Here is a 14,501-nt window from a genome sequence, read left to right on the forward strand (position 1 = left end):
ATCTGATGAGAGTTACAAAGAAAACATGGAAATGATCTAAAGATTATTTCAAAATATGCGTTTACATTCACTATCACTAACGTTGGATCTCTCGGTAAGCAACTATGGTGGCTTGTGCCAGGAGCTGGTTAAAAAAAAAAAAATGAAGTTATCATGACTGGCAAAGCATCTGAAATATTGTTTATAGCATCCTTTTTTCCCCCCACGAATATTATCTCATTTATTAATTGTGGCTCAGAGACGTTAAATAAGCAGTCTAAGATCACACAGCCCAAGATGGGGAAGGCAGCAGAGCCCGGGAGTGTGCCTGCGTTGGCTGGACGCCACTGCCTGCTCCAGAAGCTCGAGTGGGCAAGCGGGAGCAGGAACCCAGTCCTCAGGCCCTGCGGCCCTTCCTCCAGAGCCATCCAGGCCCTTGAGGAATCTGTGCCCTGGGCAAAGCCTTCCTCTGAGGTTTGGGAGCGAGGGAGAGACTCTGGGCCACGAAGTCAGCTGGGTCAGCCCTCCCCTAGGGGCCAATCCCTCCCCCCTCGGGTCGGGTCCTCGCACCCATCCCCAGAGCCCACCTCTCCCCTCCCTTCCCCTTCCAGGATCTCCTCCAGGCGGCCACCAGAGTCAGCATAAACCGAGCTGTGGAGGGGAGCCTATAGCATTCCTTTTTAACGTCCTTTAAAGGTATTTTATAAAGTATATAATGTTAGTGCAGTAGGACAAATGCATAATTTGTAAACAAATAAATACACTGTGTTACGTGGCAGTCCCTGAAATTCTTACTGATAAGGTTGCATGACCTAACACGTTGGAAATCATGGCCGTGGAGAGGAAAGCCTCCTCTCGAAGATGCTAGGGACCGACATACAGAATTAAAAGAAAATCCTGCTCCCAAAAAGCCAGTGCCCATACTGTAGTCCTGCTAGTATTGCACTTTCTGATTTCACATTTATATGACTGGCTCACTGAGGTTTCTTACAGCAGACCTGATTAAGTAATGATTCCCTCTTTGCCTTTTCTCTTTTTCATTCATTTGCCCAACATTTCTGAGTGTCTACTAAGTGTGAAGCATTTTGCTGAACATGAAGGAATCAATCAGAAGCAACGCAGAGACACTCCCTGCCTTGTTTGGGGCTGGCATGGCAATAAGGCTTCGTGCTGTTTCTCTGACCACCTCACTGGCCTGGCTTCTTCCTTCCGGAGCCTGTCCTGGTCTTGCAGTTACAGCTCTGCACCTGCCTCTGGCTGGAAGTGAAAGGAGGCATTTTTTGGGGAAAGATGAAACAGACTCCCAAGTTCCTGAAGGGGTGCATGTAACTGATGTTACTAGGAAGCTTGAGAAATAACTGGATAGCCTTAGCGCCCTCTGTGTTTCTGGGCACAATACTTCTGGCCCACGACTGTCCAGGAGAGGGGCATTTTCTGGACTCATTTTGTCACAGTGCTCACCTGAACATTTCATCTTCTAAATTACATTTAAGGGGTTCAGCCCTAATTTATTGTATTATCCCCTATTTTATGTGTACCGGGCAGCTTCTCCCACCTTCTTACTTCTGTTCAAATACTGAAAAGCTTTTACCATTTCCCTCCAACTTTCCAGTAGCATAAATCGCACATTGTCTCTTTAGAGTTTTGTGGTCTCTCTTGTATCAGCAGTGTTCTGCCTCAAGCCAAAAATTAATGCAGACACAGTGGTTATCAAAGAAAGACCTGAAGAGCCTCAGAAGGGAAATGGCCCAGACAGTGAGAAGCTTGAAGGGATTCAGCAGTGACCCCTGAATCTTCCCACTTCTGAGTCATCACCCTTTTGTTCATTCAACCAGCACCCTCTAGAATTAAATACCTTCCATGTGCCATTCTGCTAGGAACACAAAGATAAATGAACAGCAGCTCTGTCCTCTATGATCTCATTAACAGAGCCCCAAAGAGCTCTACGATCTTCATGCCCTCACCAGTCCCATGGCGGTGGGCACTTGGATGTTCTGAGTATCAGTAGATGCTGGGTATCGTGCTGAACACCTTAGGTTCATCTCCTCACAATTCCACCGGGGGCTAGCTTATAGTATCCCCATTTTACAGATGGAAAAGCTTCAGTGTAAAGAATTCAATTAACCTGCCCCATGTGACATGGGTTGTAAGTGGTGAAATCAGGGTCTGAACCAAGGCTGTCTGGAAGCAGAGCCCAGCTCTGGCGGCTGCTGTCCTATGTGGCTCCGCTCTCAGCCACAGCTGATTGACCGGTCCAGGAGTGGACACCTGAGCCAAGCACGATCAGATTCCCATTGGAATTTCCAGTTAGGCCTGAGAGATACTGGTCAGTCTCTGCTGGGCAGCTGAACTGGGATGTGGTGAACGCCTTGCAATTGGGAGGGTGGGTATGGAGACGTGAGAGCACGTGCTTGAGGGGGAAGAGGAAGCTGGTGTGTGGACAGAGAGAACAAGGGAGAAAGTGGAGGAAACAGAGATGAAGGTAAGGAGAGACAGGCAGTGAGGGAGCCAGAGATCTGCACACGAGAAGCTGCCTGAGCTCCTAATCCCTTTTCACTTTCTGGTTCCAACCCTATACAGGGTCCCAGCTGGGCTTCTGCCTTTCGATTCCTTCTAGGAAACACCTCTGAATCTCTGATACCTACCCCACTTTTTTTCCTTAATCTGTTGTAAGTGGGTTCTTTTTTCTAGTACTTGTAACCGAAAGAGACTTCATGACGGTAAGCTAGTATCCTCGTTCAGTGGGTGGACAGACCCTGGAGAGATACCAGCTGGGCAATAAGGAAGGTGTTATGGACAGAGGCCCATGGAGTCCCAGGAAAGGCTTCAAGGAGGAAGGGAAGCTGAGCCAGACCCCCAGGGGTCTTCTGGGTGAAGAGTGGGCTGCAGTGGGGGAGGCAAAGGAGCTCTTCCAGGAGATGGGTCCCTGTGGACAAAGTGGTAGATGACAGCTGGTGTGGTGTATTCTAGAAGGAGAGTAAAGAAAGGTCCTGTGGGGCTGTAGGAGGGGGAAAGGCGGAACCACAGGGGCACGGGTGTGCACTACAAGGGGGATTGCCTCTGACGAGACCATGGGTAGGAGAGCCAGCATGCCCCTATAGAAGCATCTGGTCTACTCCAACAAGAAGTACGAGTTAAGTGACTCTCCTCGATGTTCATCTTGGGGAACTGAACCATAAAGAGTTTTTACTTTCTTATCCTTTTGTCATACTTTAATTTGTATTTATCTTTTTAATACTTTTAATGGATTTCAAGTCAGGCTGTTACTTTAAAAGCCCACATTTGTAAAAAGAACGCTTTAGAAATTGAGAGGGCAAAAAGATTTTAGGGCCCGCAATAGATCAAATGCATATATGACACTGCTGAATGCAGTTTTCAAGGTGATTGACTGTGGTCATAGAGTATTGGAATGCTTTAAACAACATGGAGCCATTTGGATGTGGCTGGCAACAGAACCCCAAATGTGGCCCCAAATATCCATGTCAAGGTATTGACTCTGTCCTGAAGATTCAAGCAAATCTGAAACCACAGTAGAAATTGGAGTCCTTCTATTTGGAGTCAGAGAGTAACTCATTCCAGAACATTTCCCCTCATGTTTTCCCAAGTGGCAAGGTCTAGTGAGAGAAGCCCTCTACACTTGCATTGAAAGTATCCATTCACCGCGCTGGGAGATTTATATGCCAGCATGACACAATGTCAACTTCAGCAGCCAAGTCCATTTTTCATTTCAGGCTTCCGTGAAAGGACTCTTTAAAGTCTACTTGAAAGATTCGGCAAGGCCATAAAACGAAATTCTAGCAAGTTGCTTTGTGAACTAGTCTTCCAGTTATAGCTCTACTGCCCATTATTATTTCAAAGGCCTTATTCATCTCAAAACTACAGTTCCTTTCTTCCTAACAAAAATGAGATGCCCTCTGCCTTTTTGGAGAGCAAAGCCTGCTATTACTGTTTTCCAATCTACCCTAGCTGAGGAAGGGGAATGACAGATGATATAGGTTTGTGTTTCAGAAGGAAGAGTGGGAAGCGATATCAAGTAAAAGGAGAGCTTGACGCTATGGAGAGGGTGAAATAAAATAGGTAACATTTATGGGATGCTTAGATGCATTAACTCATTTAATCCCCTCAATCATCTTGTGAGTCATATATTATTACTTATGAAATTTTATAGATGACAAAATTGTTGCAGGGAGAGGTCAAGTAACTTTTGCCCAGTGTCACCAGACATTACTTTCCTTCCAAGAAAAGACCTGCTTGCACGGTGATGATGAAGCGAAAAAGAAGAAAAGACGGATTCTAATGTGTCCAGGCCCTTCTTATCGGCACAGATACAATGGGGAAGTTGTGCATGCTGGAGGGACAGGTGCAAGGGAATGTGTGCCCCCTGCCCCCAAATGATGTTCCTGGAGTTTAAAAAGACAAAATTCCTCAAAGTGCTCAGGTGCATTTTTAAGTACATCTTCGGATTTCTTTGTTCTTTCACCAGTATAGCTTAATAGTCTTTAATGTTAATTTAACTAGATAAGATGATATCACCATTTCTTGGAACTACCGAGCATTTTCTACATAAAATCCACAAGGATAAAACCTCGGATGGGGAGGAGAAGACATAACAAGGCCACTGATGTTATTTGGATAGACCATTCATTTCTGTTTTCCTGTGGTAGGAAACATCTGGGTTTGCCAGTCTTATATCCTCAGGCTCAAATGCTATATTCCGATTTGCACAGCTTCCACTGAAGGATCTGGACAAATGTGATTAAGCTCAGAAGGATGCAGGAAAGAAGGAAGACAATTAAAATCACTCATCCATTTAGAAACACGGGCCCTTCTCCCTCCCTCCACCCCATTCCCTAAAATACAAGCAGTAAGCATCCTCTCTGAAAGCTCTAATATAAAAACCAATTAAGAAATGCACTTCTTCTACAGTTTTTATACCAACTTACTTCTCTTATCATCAAGGTCCCTTCTCTTGAAATACTGCTGCTGAAAGTGTCTGCGTGAGAGGTCTCCAGCCCGTGCGTGCCGACCATTCCCACATTGTACGGCTCAGCGCTCCCGGGGGCTCCTGTGGGTCTGAAAGGGGAAGGAACAACATTCACGACAGTGTATGTTTAGGGAACACCTGTTTCCTGTCCACAGTAATATTTTTTATTGTAGTGAAATATACATAACATGAAATTTACCATTTTAAGTGTAAAGGTCAGTGGCCTGAAGTACATTCCACTTTCATCTTTAACGCTGCACGGATGCTTGAATTGAGGTCCCACTTCTGCAGCGTCCCCTCTGGACCTACTCTCCACTAGGCAGCCAGCGTGAGCAACCGGGCTCTGCATGATCTCTAAGCCCTCCCTACCCTGTCTTTGACCAGCAGGCGCCCTGAATTTTGCACATGCTGTTCCCTCTGCCTGGAAAACTCTCTCTCACCCTGGCTCTTGGCTGGTTCCCTCTCATTTACCTGATTTCATCTTATCTGATACTTTCCCCGAGAAGCCTTCTCTCACCACCCATCAGTGCCTTATCCCACTAGCCCCTCTTCTTTCTCTTCATCCTTTTTCCTTAATAGTTCCCATTGTAATTTGTAATTCTTTATCTTTTTGACTCTTTTAACTTTTCTATTCTCTCTCATTAGAACAGATGCTTGTGAGGGCAGAATTCTTGTCTCTTTGTTCATCCCTGTATACCTAGTACCCAGCATAGAGCTTGGCACAGAGTAGGAGTATAAAAAATAATCATTTCATAAGTGGGTTTTACACTATTTAGAGAGAAGAATATCAATTAAGGGCATTCTGGTATACCAGGCACCCATTAACGAGGCTGTTTAACTCAATAGTGTCCAGTGCTTTCTAAAACCTCTGTAATCACCCCACACTGTGGTATATTTATTTCCAGTTTGTCTATTGCTCTTGTGTTTAAGATACAGTGGGAGAAGGCAATAGGATCTTGACATCTCTGCCCTGAGAGCAGAGAATGAGGGTTGCTGTGGCCCTTGGCATAGAGCACAGCACCGTGGGAAACTGAGGACCAGGCGGGCAATGCGGCCCACTTGCAGGACTTCAGTTTTCAATGCTGGACCTATTGTTACCCTACTGTGCAGCCAACTCTCTTGTAAAGTGGGTTTTTTAAAAATAGGAAAGGCACCAGTATTTGTTTCTCTCAGGTGTATTAATTACATCTTTTACCATTTTGCTATTTTCTTTTAATTGCTTCTCATACATTAAAAAAGCGTCTCTGAAGAGAAATACCATATGATATCACTTATATGTGGAATCGAAAATACGACAGAAATGAACCTATGTACGTACGAAACGGAAACAGACTCACAGACATAGAGAAGAGACTTGTGGATGCCAAGGGGGAGGGATGGAGTGGGAGTTTGGAGTTAACAGAGGCAAACTATTACATATAGAATGGATAAACAACAAGGTCCCACTATATAGCACAGGGAACTGTATTCAATATCCTGGGAAAAACCATATGGAAAAGAATAGAAAAAAGAATGTATATATATGTATAACTGAATCACTTTGCTGTACAGCAGAAATTAGCACAACATTGTAAATCAACTATACTTCAATAAAAGATAAATTTAAAAAAGTAAAAAGAAATGTACATTCCCACCAACAGTGCAAGAGGTTTACCTTTTCTCCACACCCTCGCCTGCATTTATTGTTTGTAGATTTTTTCTTGTTGTTTTTTTTTTTATTTATTTTTTTTTTTGCGGTACGCGAGCCTCTCACTGCTGTGGCCTCTTCCGTTGGGGAGCACAGGCTCCGGACGCGCAGGCTCAGCGGCCATGGCTCACGGGCCTAGCCGCTCCGCAGCATGTGCGATCCTCCCGGACTGGGACACGAACCTGTGTCCCCTGCATCGACAGGCGGACCCTCAACCACTGCGCCACCAGGGAAGCCCTCTTGTTGTTTTTTGTTTGTAGATTTTTTGATGATGGCCATTCTGACTGGTGTAAGGTGATAGCTCATTGTAGAGTTTTAAATTTTTTTAAATTAAAAAAAAATTTTTTTTTAATATCTTTACTGTAGTGTAATTGCTTTACAATGGTGTGTTAGTTTCTGCTTTATAACAAAGTGAATCAGCTATACATATAAATATATCCCCATATCTCCTCCCTCCTGCGTCTCCCTCCCACCCTCCGTATCCCACCCCTCTAGGTGGTCACAAAGCACCAAGCTAATCTCCCTGTGCTATGCGGCTGCTTCCCACTAGCTCTCTATTTTACATTTGGTAGTATATATAAGTCCATGCCACTCTCACTTCGTCTCAGCTTACCCTTCCCCCTCCCCGTGCCTTCAAATCCATTCTCTACATCTGCATCTTTATTCCTGTCCTGCCGCTAAGTTCTTCATAACCATTTTTTTTTTTTTTAGATTTCCTATATATGTGTTAGCATATGGTATTTGTCTTTCTCTCTCTGACTTACTTAACTCTATGACAGACTGTAGGTCCATCCAACTCACTACAATAACTCAATTTTGTTTCTTTTTATGGCTGAGTAATATTCCATTGTATATATGTGCCACATCTTCTTTATCCACTCATCTGTCAATGGACACTTAGGTTGCTTCCATTTCCTAGCTTTTGTAAATAGAGCTGCAATGAACATTGTGGTACATGACTCTTTTTGTTTTTCTTTTTTTTTTTTTTTTTTAGCAGTACACGGGCCTCTCACTGTTGTGGCCTCTCCTGTTGAGGAGCACAGGCTCCAGACGTGCAGGCTCAGCGGCCATGGCTCATGGGCCTAGCTGCTCCGCGGCATGTGGGATCTTCCCAGACTGGGGCACGAACCCTTGCCCCCTGCATCGGCAGGCGGAGTCTCAACCATCGCGCCACCAGGGAAGCCCCATTACTCTTTGAATTATGCTTTTCTCCAGCTATATGCCCAATAGTGGGATTGCTGGATCATATGGTAGTTCTATTTTTAGTTTTTTAAGGAACCTCCATACTGTTCTCCATAGTGGCTGTATCAATTTACATTCCCACCAACAGTGCAAGAGGGTTCCCTTTTCTCCACACCCTCTCCAGCATTTATTGTTAGTAGATTTTTTGATGATGGCCATTCTTACTTGTATGAGGTGATACCTCCTTGTAGTTTTGATTTGCATTTCACTAATGATTAGTGAGGTTGAGCATCCTTTCATGTGTTTGTTGGCAATCTGTATATCTTCTTTGGAGAAATGTCTATTTAGGTCTTCTGCCCATTTTTGGATTGGGTTGTTTGTTTTTTTGTTATTGAGCTGCAGTAGCTGCTTATAAATTTTGGAGATTAATCCTTTGTCAGTTGCTTCATTTGCAAATATTTTCTCCCATTCTGAGGGTTGTCTTTTTGTCTTGTTTATGGTTTCCTTTGCTGTGCAAAAGCTTTGGAGTTTCATTAGGTCCCATTTGTTTATTTTTGTTTTTATTTCCATTTCTCTAAGAGGTGGGTCAAAAAGGATCTTGCTGTGATTGAATTGATACAGCCACTATGGAGAACAGTATGGAGGTTCCTTAAAGAACTGAAAATAGAACTACCATATGACCCAGCAATCCCACTACTGGGCATATACTCTGAGAAAACCATAATTCGAAAAGATACATGTACCACAATGTTCATTGCAGCTCTATTTACAATAGCCAGGACATGGAAGCAACCTAAGTGTCCATTGACAGATGAATGGATAAAGAAGATGTGGCACATATATACAATGGAATATTACTTAGCCATAAAAAGAAATGAAATTGAATTATTTGTAGTGACGTGGACGGACATAGAGTCTGTCATACAGAGTGAAGTAAGTCAGAAAGAGAAAAACAAATACCATATGCTAACACATATATATGGCATCTAAAAAAAAAATGGTTATGAAGAACCTAGGGGCAGGACTGGAAGAAAGATGCAGGTGTAGAGAATGGACTTGAGGACACGGGGAGGGGGAAGGGTAAGCTGGGACGGAGTGAGAGAGTGGCATTGACATATATATGCTGCCAAATGTAAAATAGATAGCTAGTGGGATAGCAGCTGCATAGCATAGGGAGATCAGTTCCATGCTTTGTGACCACCTAGAGGGGTGGGATAGGGAGGGTGGAAGGGAGACACAAGAGGGAGGGGATATTGGGATATATGTATATGTACAGCTGATTCACTTTGTTATACAGTAGAAACTAACACAACATTGTAAGGCAATTCTACTCCAATAAAGATGTTAAAATAAACAAATAAATAAATATTTTTAAAAAGTAGAAAAAAAAAGGCATCTTCGGTTTCTTGGATCCTATCAAAGTCCAAGGACTTGATGGAATATTCAATCTAAGAAACAAGAAACACACCAGTCTTATGACATCTCTGGGACAGAGAAGACACCTGTCAAGGAGTTTTATCCAAAATGGAGAGGCAAAAATATGAAGAGGTGAATCCAGACAAAAAAATGTACAGGAAGCCACTTACTTTGAAATTACTAAACTAGAGCAGTGGATTGAACACATTTAAGTACAGGTTAGAACTGATGTGTTTGGGAAGAAACTCCAGAGAAGCATTTTCAATATTTCACTCCCAGAAAGGAGCTATTAATAGTGTTCAAGAGACACGGAAAAAGAAATTGCTGTAATGAATTCCTGGTGTATTGCTAGATTGGCAAATCAGAATAATTCTCAAAACACTGATTTCTTCACTCATTTATTTGAAAATTTGTTTTATCTTGTATGCAGTTTATTTTTAGTTGCCTTAAATTCTTGTTTAAGGTAAGGTGGTGTAAAACAAATAAATCAGTAAATGAAGCATTGATCAAGAGCCAAAGTCTCCTAGGACAGGAGGCACTTTCCTTCATCACTCAGGCATTCGTTGCCAGTGTCAGAGGCTAGATGGACCTGGTGGCTGCCACCAGGCTAACACTGTACAATCAAGTTCTCTTTCAGAGTCTCACCTGAGTTCAAAGATTAAAGATATTTTGGCTCCACATCTGTTTTTACCCCAATGGTGTTCTGATTCTTTTTTTTTAATTTAATTTTATTTATTATTTTATACAGCAGGTTCTTATTAGTTATCTATTTTACACATATTAGTGTATACATGTCAATCCCAATCTCCCAATTCATCCCACCAACCCTGCCCCGCCGCTTTCCCCCCCTAGTGTCCATACGTTTGTTCTCTACATCTGTGTCTCTATTTCTGCCCTGCAAACTGGTTCATCTGTATCATTTTTCTAGGTTCCACATATATGCGTGAATATACGATATTTGTTTTTCTCTTTCTGACTTACTTCACTCTGTATGACAGTCTCTAGTTCCATCCACGTCTCTACAAGTGACCCAATTTCATTCCTTTTCATGGCTGAGTAATATTCCATTGTATATATATACCACATTCTCTTTATCCATTTGTCTGTTGATGGGCATTTAGGTTGCTTCCATGACCTGGCTGTTGTAAATAGTGCCGCAATGAACATTGGGGTACATGTGTCTTTTTGAATTATGGTTTTCTCTGGGTATATGCCCAGTAGTGGGATTGCTGGATCATATGGTAATTCTATTTTTAGTTCTTTAAGGAAGCTCCATACTGTTCTCCATAGTGGCTGTATCAATTTACATTCTCACCAACAGTGCAAGAGGGTTCCCCTTTCTCCACACCCTCTCCAGCGTTTGTTGTTTGTTGATTTTCTGATGATGCCCATCCTAAATGGTGTGAGGTGATAACTCATTGCAGTTTTGATTTGCATTCCTCTAATAATTAGTGATGTTGAGCAGCTTTTCACGTGCTTCTTGGCCATCTGTATGTCTTCTTTGGAGAAATGTCTATTTAGGTCTTCTGCCCATTTTTTGGATTGGGTTGTTTGCTTTTTTAATATTGAGCTGCATGAGCTGTTTATATATTTTGGAGATTAATCCTTTGTCTGTTGATTCATTTGCAAATATTTTCTCCCATTCTGAGGGTTGTCTTTTCACCTTATTTGTAGTTTCCTTTGCTTTGCAAAAGCTTTTAAGTTTCATTAGGTCCCATTTGTTTACTTTTGTTTTTATTTACACTACTCTAGGAGGTGGATCAAAAAAGATCTTGCTGTGATTTATGTCAAAAGTGTTCTCCCTATATTTTCCTCTAAGAGTTTTATAGTGTGGTGTTCTGATTCTATCCAAACATTTAAATCAGAAATATCTCAACATGGACGAATTTTCATGAAAAAGGTATTTCCTAGAGCTCTTTCCAATCCGACAATTCCTTAATTAATTTTCTATATATCTCAGTTAAATTCTTCCCCAATTTTTGCATTTTCATCATAATTTTGCTAAAATTACCATCACTGGTTCCAATCCTTTTCTATGTGAATGTTATAGCAAAAATGTCATACACCAGTCAGCTTTTTTGTCCATATCATCTGTCAAAGGCTCTGTGTTCACTACTTCTACCAGATCCAATTTTAAAGGTGTAAATTTTATTAAGATTTGATTCACTGTCAATTTTTAATCAATAGTGTTAGTGTTAACCACTGTCAGTTTTACATTTCGCTGAATATTTTTCTGAGACTATTTTTTTCCTGAGTCAATTTTATACTTTCAATTTTATGAGCCAGAACTGCTTCATTTATGATAAATTTTTACGGTGATCATTTTGGGCTGTTTTGAGTTTTATTCTACATTATTTCTACTAGTAATATTCCACATAGATTGACTAAAAGATGATAATCTATATTCCTTCCTTTGTCAATTTTCTTCTAAAATAGTGAACAATTCCTCTTACTTTAAGGTTGTTCTATTGTGCAGGATTTGTCTGTTGTATTGTGAATCTTCTGTATATACCTGCTCATTCTGTGTACCTTGTATTAACTGCTCGCACCACTAATTTTTCTGCTACCATGTCGTCTGATATAAGGTAATGGCTTTTGATGATGGAAAATTCCCTAAATTTCTGCGTGCTCCAAAGTACTTCTCTACACATTTCTTTTAAAAGGCAAACTGCAGCCCACAGTTCGTGTTTCAGGGACTGCAGAACATTTTTAAATCGTAAAAGGAGACATCTTGCTGTGTCTGTTGTTGTTGATCACTTCCTTCTGTCCTTCTTACTCTCTTGGTTGTTCTTTCATCCTCTGTCTCTGTATGTTTCTTTTATGGCTTCAAGCTCCCAACTCTGCCACGTCCATCTTCATCAACCCCTTAGAAATTCTTTCGTGCATTCATTCATTCATTTACTTGTTAAAAGTTTGTTATGTGATATACATTGTACCAGACGCTAGAATATCTGAAAAATAAGACATAACCCTAAACTTCCAGAGGATTATAATCTAATGGAGGTTGAGAGACTAATAAGGTACATAAAGTGATTGGCAAAAGACAAAAAAATTAGTTTAGCAATGCAGTATTTCTAACTCAGTAAGAAGGCTTAAATAGAAGAGCAGAGGACCAACGTCAGTCGGAAGTTATTCCTCTCCTTCTCCTTCCTGTGTTTTCACAATCCTTCTCTCTTTACTGTCTCCTTCTTCCAATCAATAAACAAGATAAGGTCTCTCCTGTCTCCCATTTCATTAAAACGTCTCTCTTGACCCTAATTCTGTATTTACTACCCACACTTACATTTCTCTTTCCTTAAAATTCTCCTTGCAGAGTTCTCCAGTTTATTCCTTAACACACTCTGGTGCACTCCCCAGATGACTACTTCTCATACTTGACTTCAAGCACCTTAAGGAAACTCCCTAAGTCATTTCTAAGCTCTCAGTTTCAATGATTGCTCTTTAACATGGTGTTTGGTCTCTTGCCTGTGTCTGGTATGACTGATCACTCCGCCCCATTCTTCTGTACTCCTCTGGATTTTGAGACAACTTTCCCCTGGTTTTCCTTTTATCCCTTTGTTCTCTGTTTTCTTCATCAGCTCCTCTTAAATGCTACGGGTCCCCAGGATTCTGCTTCACTCTATATAACCTTTGTACAGTGTTACTAACAGGGAAAACTGCGGGGGAGGGGCAAGGGGGTGGGAGTCGGTGGAGGGAGTAACATGGGAACTCTATACTATCTGCTCGATTTTTCTGTAACTCTAAAACTGTTCTAAAGAATACAGTTTATTAATAATAATTTTAAAAGGCAATGGTTTAAAAACGCTAAGGCTAAAACAACTATAACATTTTATAGTTAAAATAATCCTTTGTTCTAAAAATTATTTTTCTGATATGGAGTCTGGGTAGGAAGAATCAGTTGTCTGAATTTCTATAAAGACTGTGAAAAACAAAACACATCAACTAATTAGAAAGATAACTATAGAAAATTTACTGTAATTAGGTCACATGTTTAGAACAATAATCTCTAATTGGATTTGTCAAAGTGTTCCTGCAGGTATTGATTTAATTCAATTCAATATACATTTGTCGAACACCTGCTACGTGAAAGGCCCTTGGTTTGGCACTGGGTAGTGGATATAAAAGCTGAAGAAGACACGGTTCCTGAAACTACAGAGATTAGCATCTGGAAGAGCATAAAAAACAACGCAGATACTCAAATGCATGGCAGATGTAAGTGAGAATGTGGGACAGAGGGAGGGGAGGTCATTCCAAGAAAAGACAACATTGGAAAAGTGCAAGGCATTCGGAAAGAATAATGAGAAGGTCAGTTCGGCTGGAGCATATGCTGTGACAGTCATGGGGCCTAGGAATGAAAAGAGTTGTAGGGCACTAGGGATACAGCACGACCAAAGACCCACTTCTACAACACGACTCAGACCAAAGACTGAACCAACGGACAGGACGGCTGAGAGGACGGCAGGCAAGAGGCGGCGTGGGCACAACAATAGCCTGGCTGGTGAACGGGGCCAGAACCATGGCTCTCTAGTGAGACTGGGAAAGAGGGGACATGTGGCTTTCAGTGTCCAGACTGCATTTTATGAGATTGTGCAAAACTCAGGGACTGCAATAGCAATAGGTGGTCCTAGTGATGAAGACCACGCCTCATATGTACTGATCCAAAGCATGTGCTGGCACCTGAGGGAAGAGACTGATACTGAAGGCTGCCTCTTCAGCTTGCTTGCGCTGATGCAAATCAGCTTACGTGCCTTTCATTCCCTCCGTCCTATTCTATAAAGCTTTTATGTTTTCCCTGATTATAAAAATAGTGCATGCTTAACATAAAATTGGGGCTATACATAAAATAAAATCCTTTTGATTTGTATAATCCACAGGTAACCACTATTATAATTCCCCCTCACTCATTATTTTTCCATGCATGAGGCACTGGGAAATAGTGCAGTTGGTTAGTTATGGAATACAATCTTAGTTATGTGCACTCTTATAGGTTAAACCTCATACTATTAATATGAGGCCAACACTGTACATAGAAGAAGCTGTTGTTTTGCACATCAGGATCTCCAGCTGCTTGTCGGAATGGCTGTGCTCTATTTCTAAAAAGCTCTTTTGTATAGACTTCATGATAGTGAACTGTGTTGCAATATATTTATATAATTAATATAATATAGTAATTTTTTGCTTTAAAAAATACAGCACAAAATGTGACGGTTTACCTTAACAGTAGACAATAAAGATGATAAGAATGTATGTAAG

The 14,501-nt window shown here is 41.4% G+C and overlaps 1 protein-coding gene across 4 annotated transcripts in view; it reads right to left on the bottom strand.

Annotated features, from left to right (window-relative positions):
- Positions 1-14,501, bottom strand: part of TNIK (TRAF2 and NCK interacting kinase) — a 414,235-nt gene that overhangs the window by 25,532 nt on the left and 374,202 nt on the right. For all 4 annotated transcript variants that reach the window (XM_079921223.1, XM_079921222.1, XM_079921221.1 and 1 more), the window contains one exon: positions 4,923-5,052. In XM_079921223.1, coding sequence (XP_079777349.1) covers positions 4,923-5,052 — 130 coding nt within the window. The remainder of the gene's footprint in view (positions 1-4,922; positions 5,053-14,501) is intronic.

This window comes from Stenella coeruleoalba (assembly GCF_951394435.1).
Source record: "Stenella coeruleoalba genome assembly, chromosome: 5".
NCBI lineage: Eukaryota > Metazoa > Chordata > Mammalia > Artiodactyla > Delphinidae > Stenella > Stenella coeruleoalba.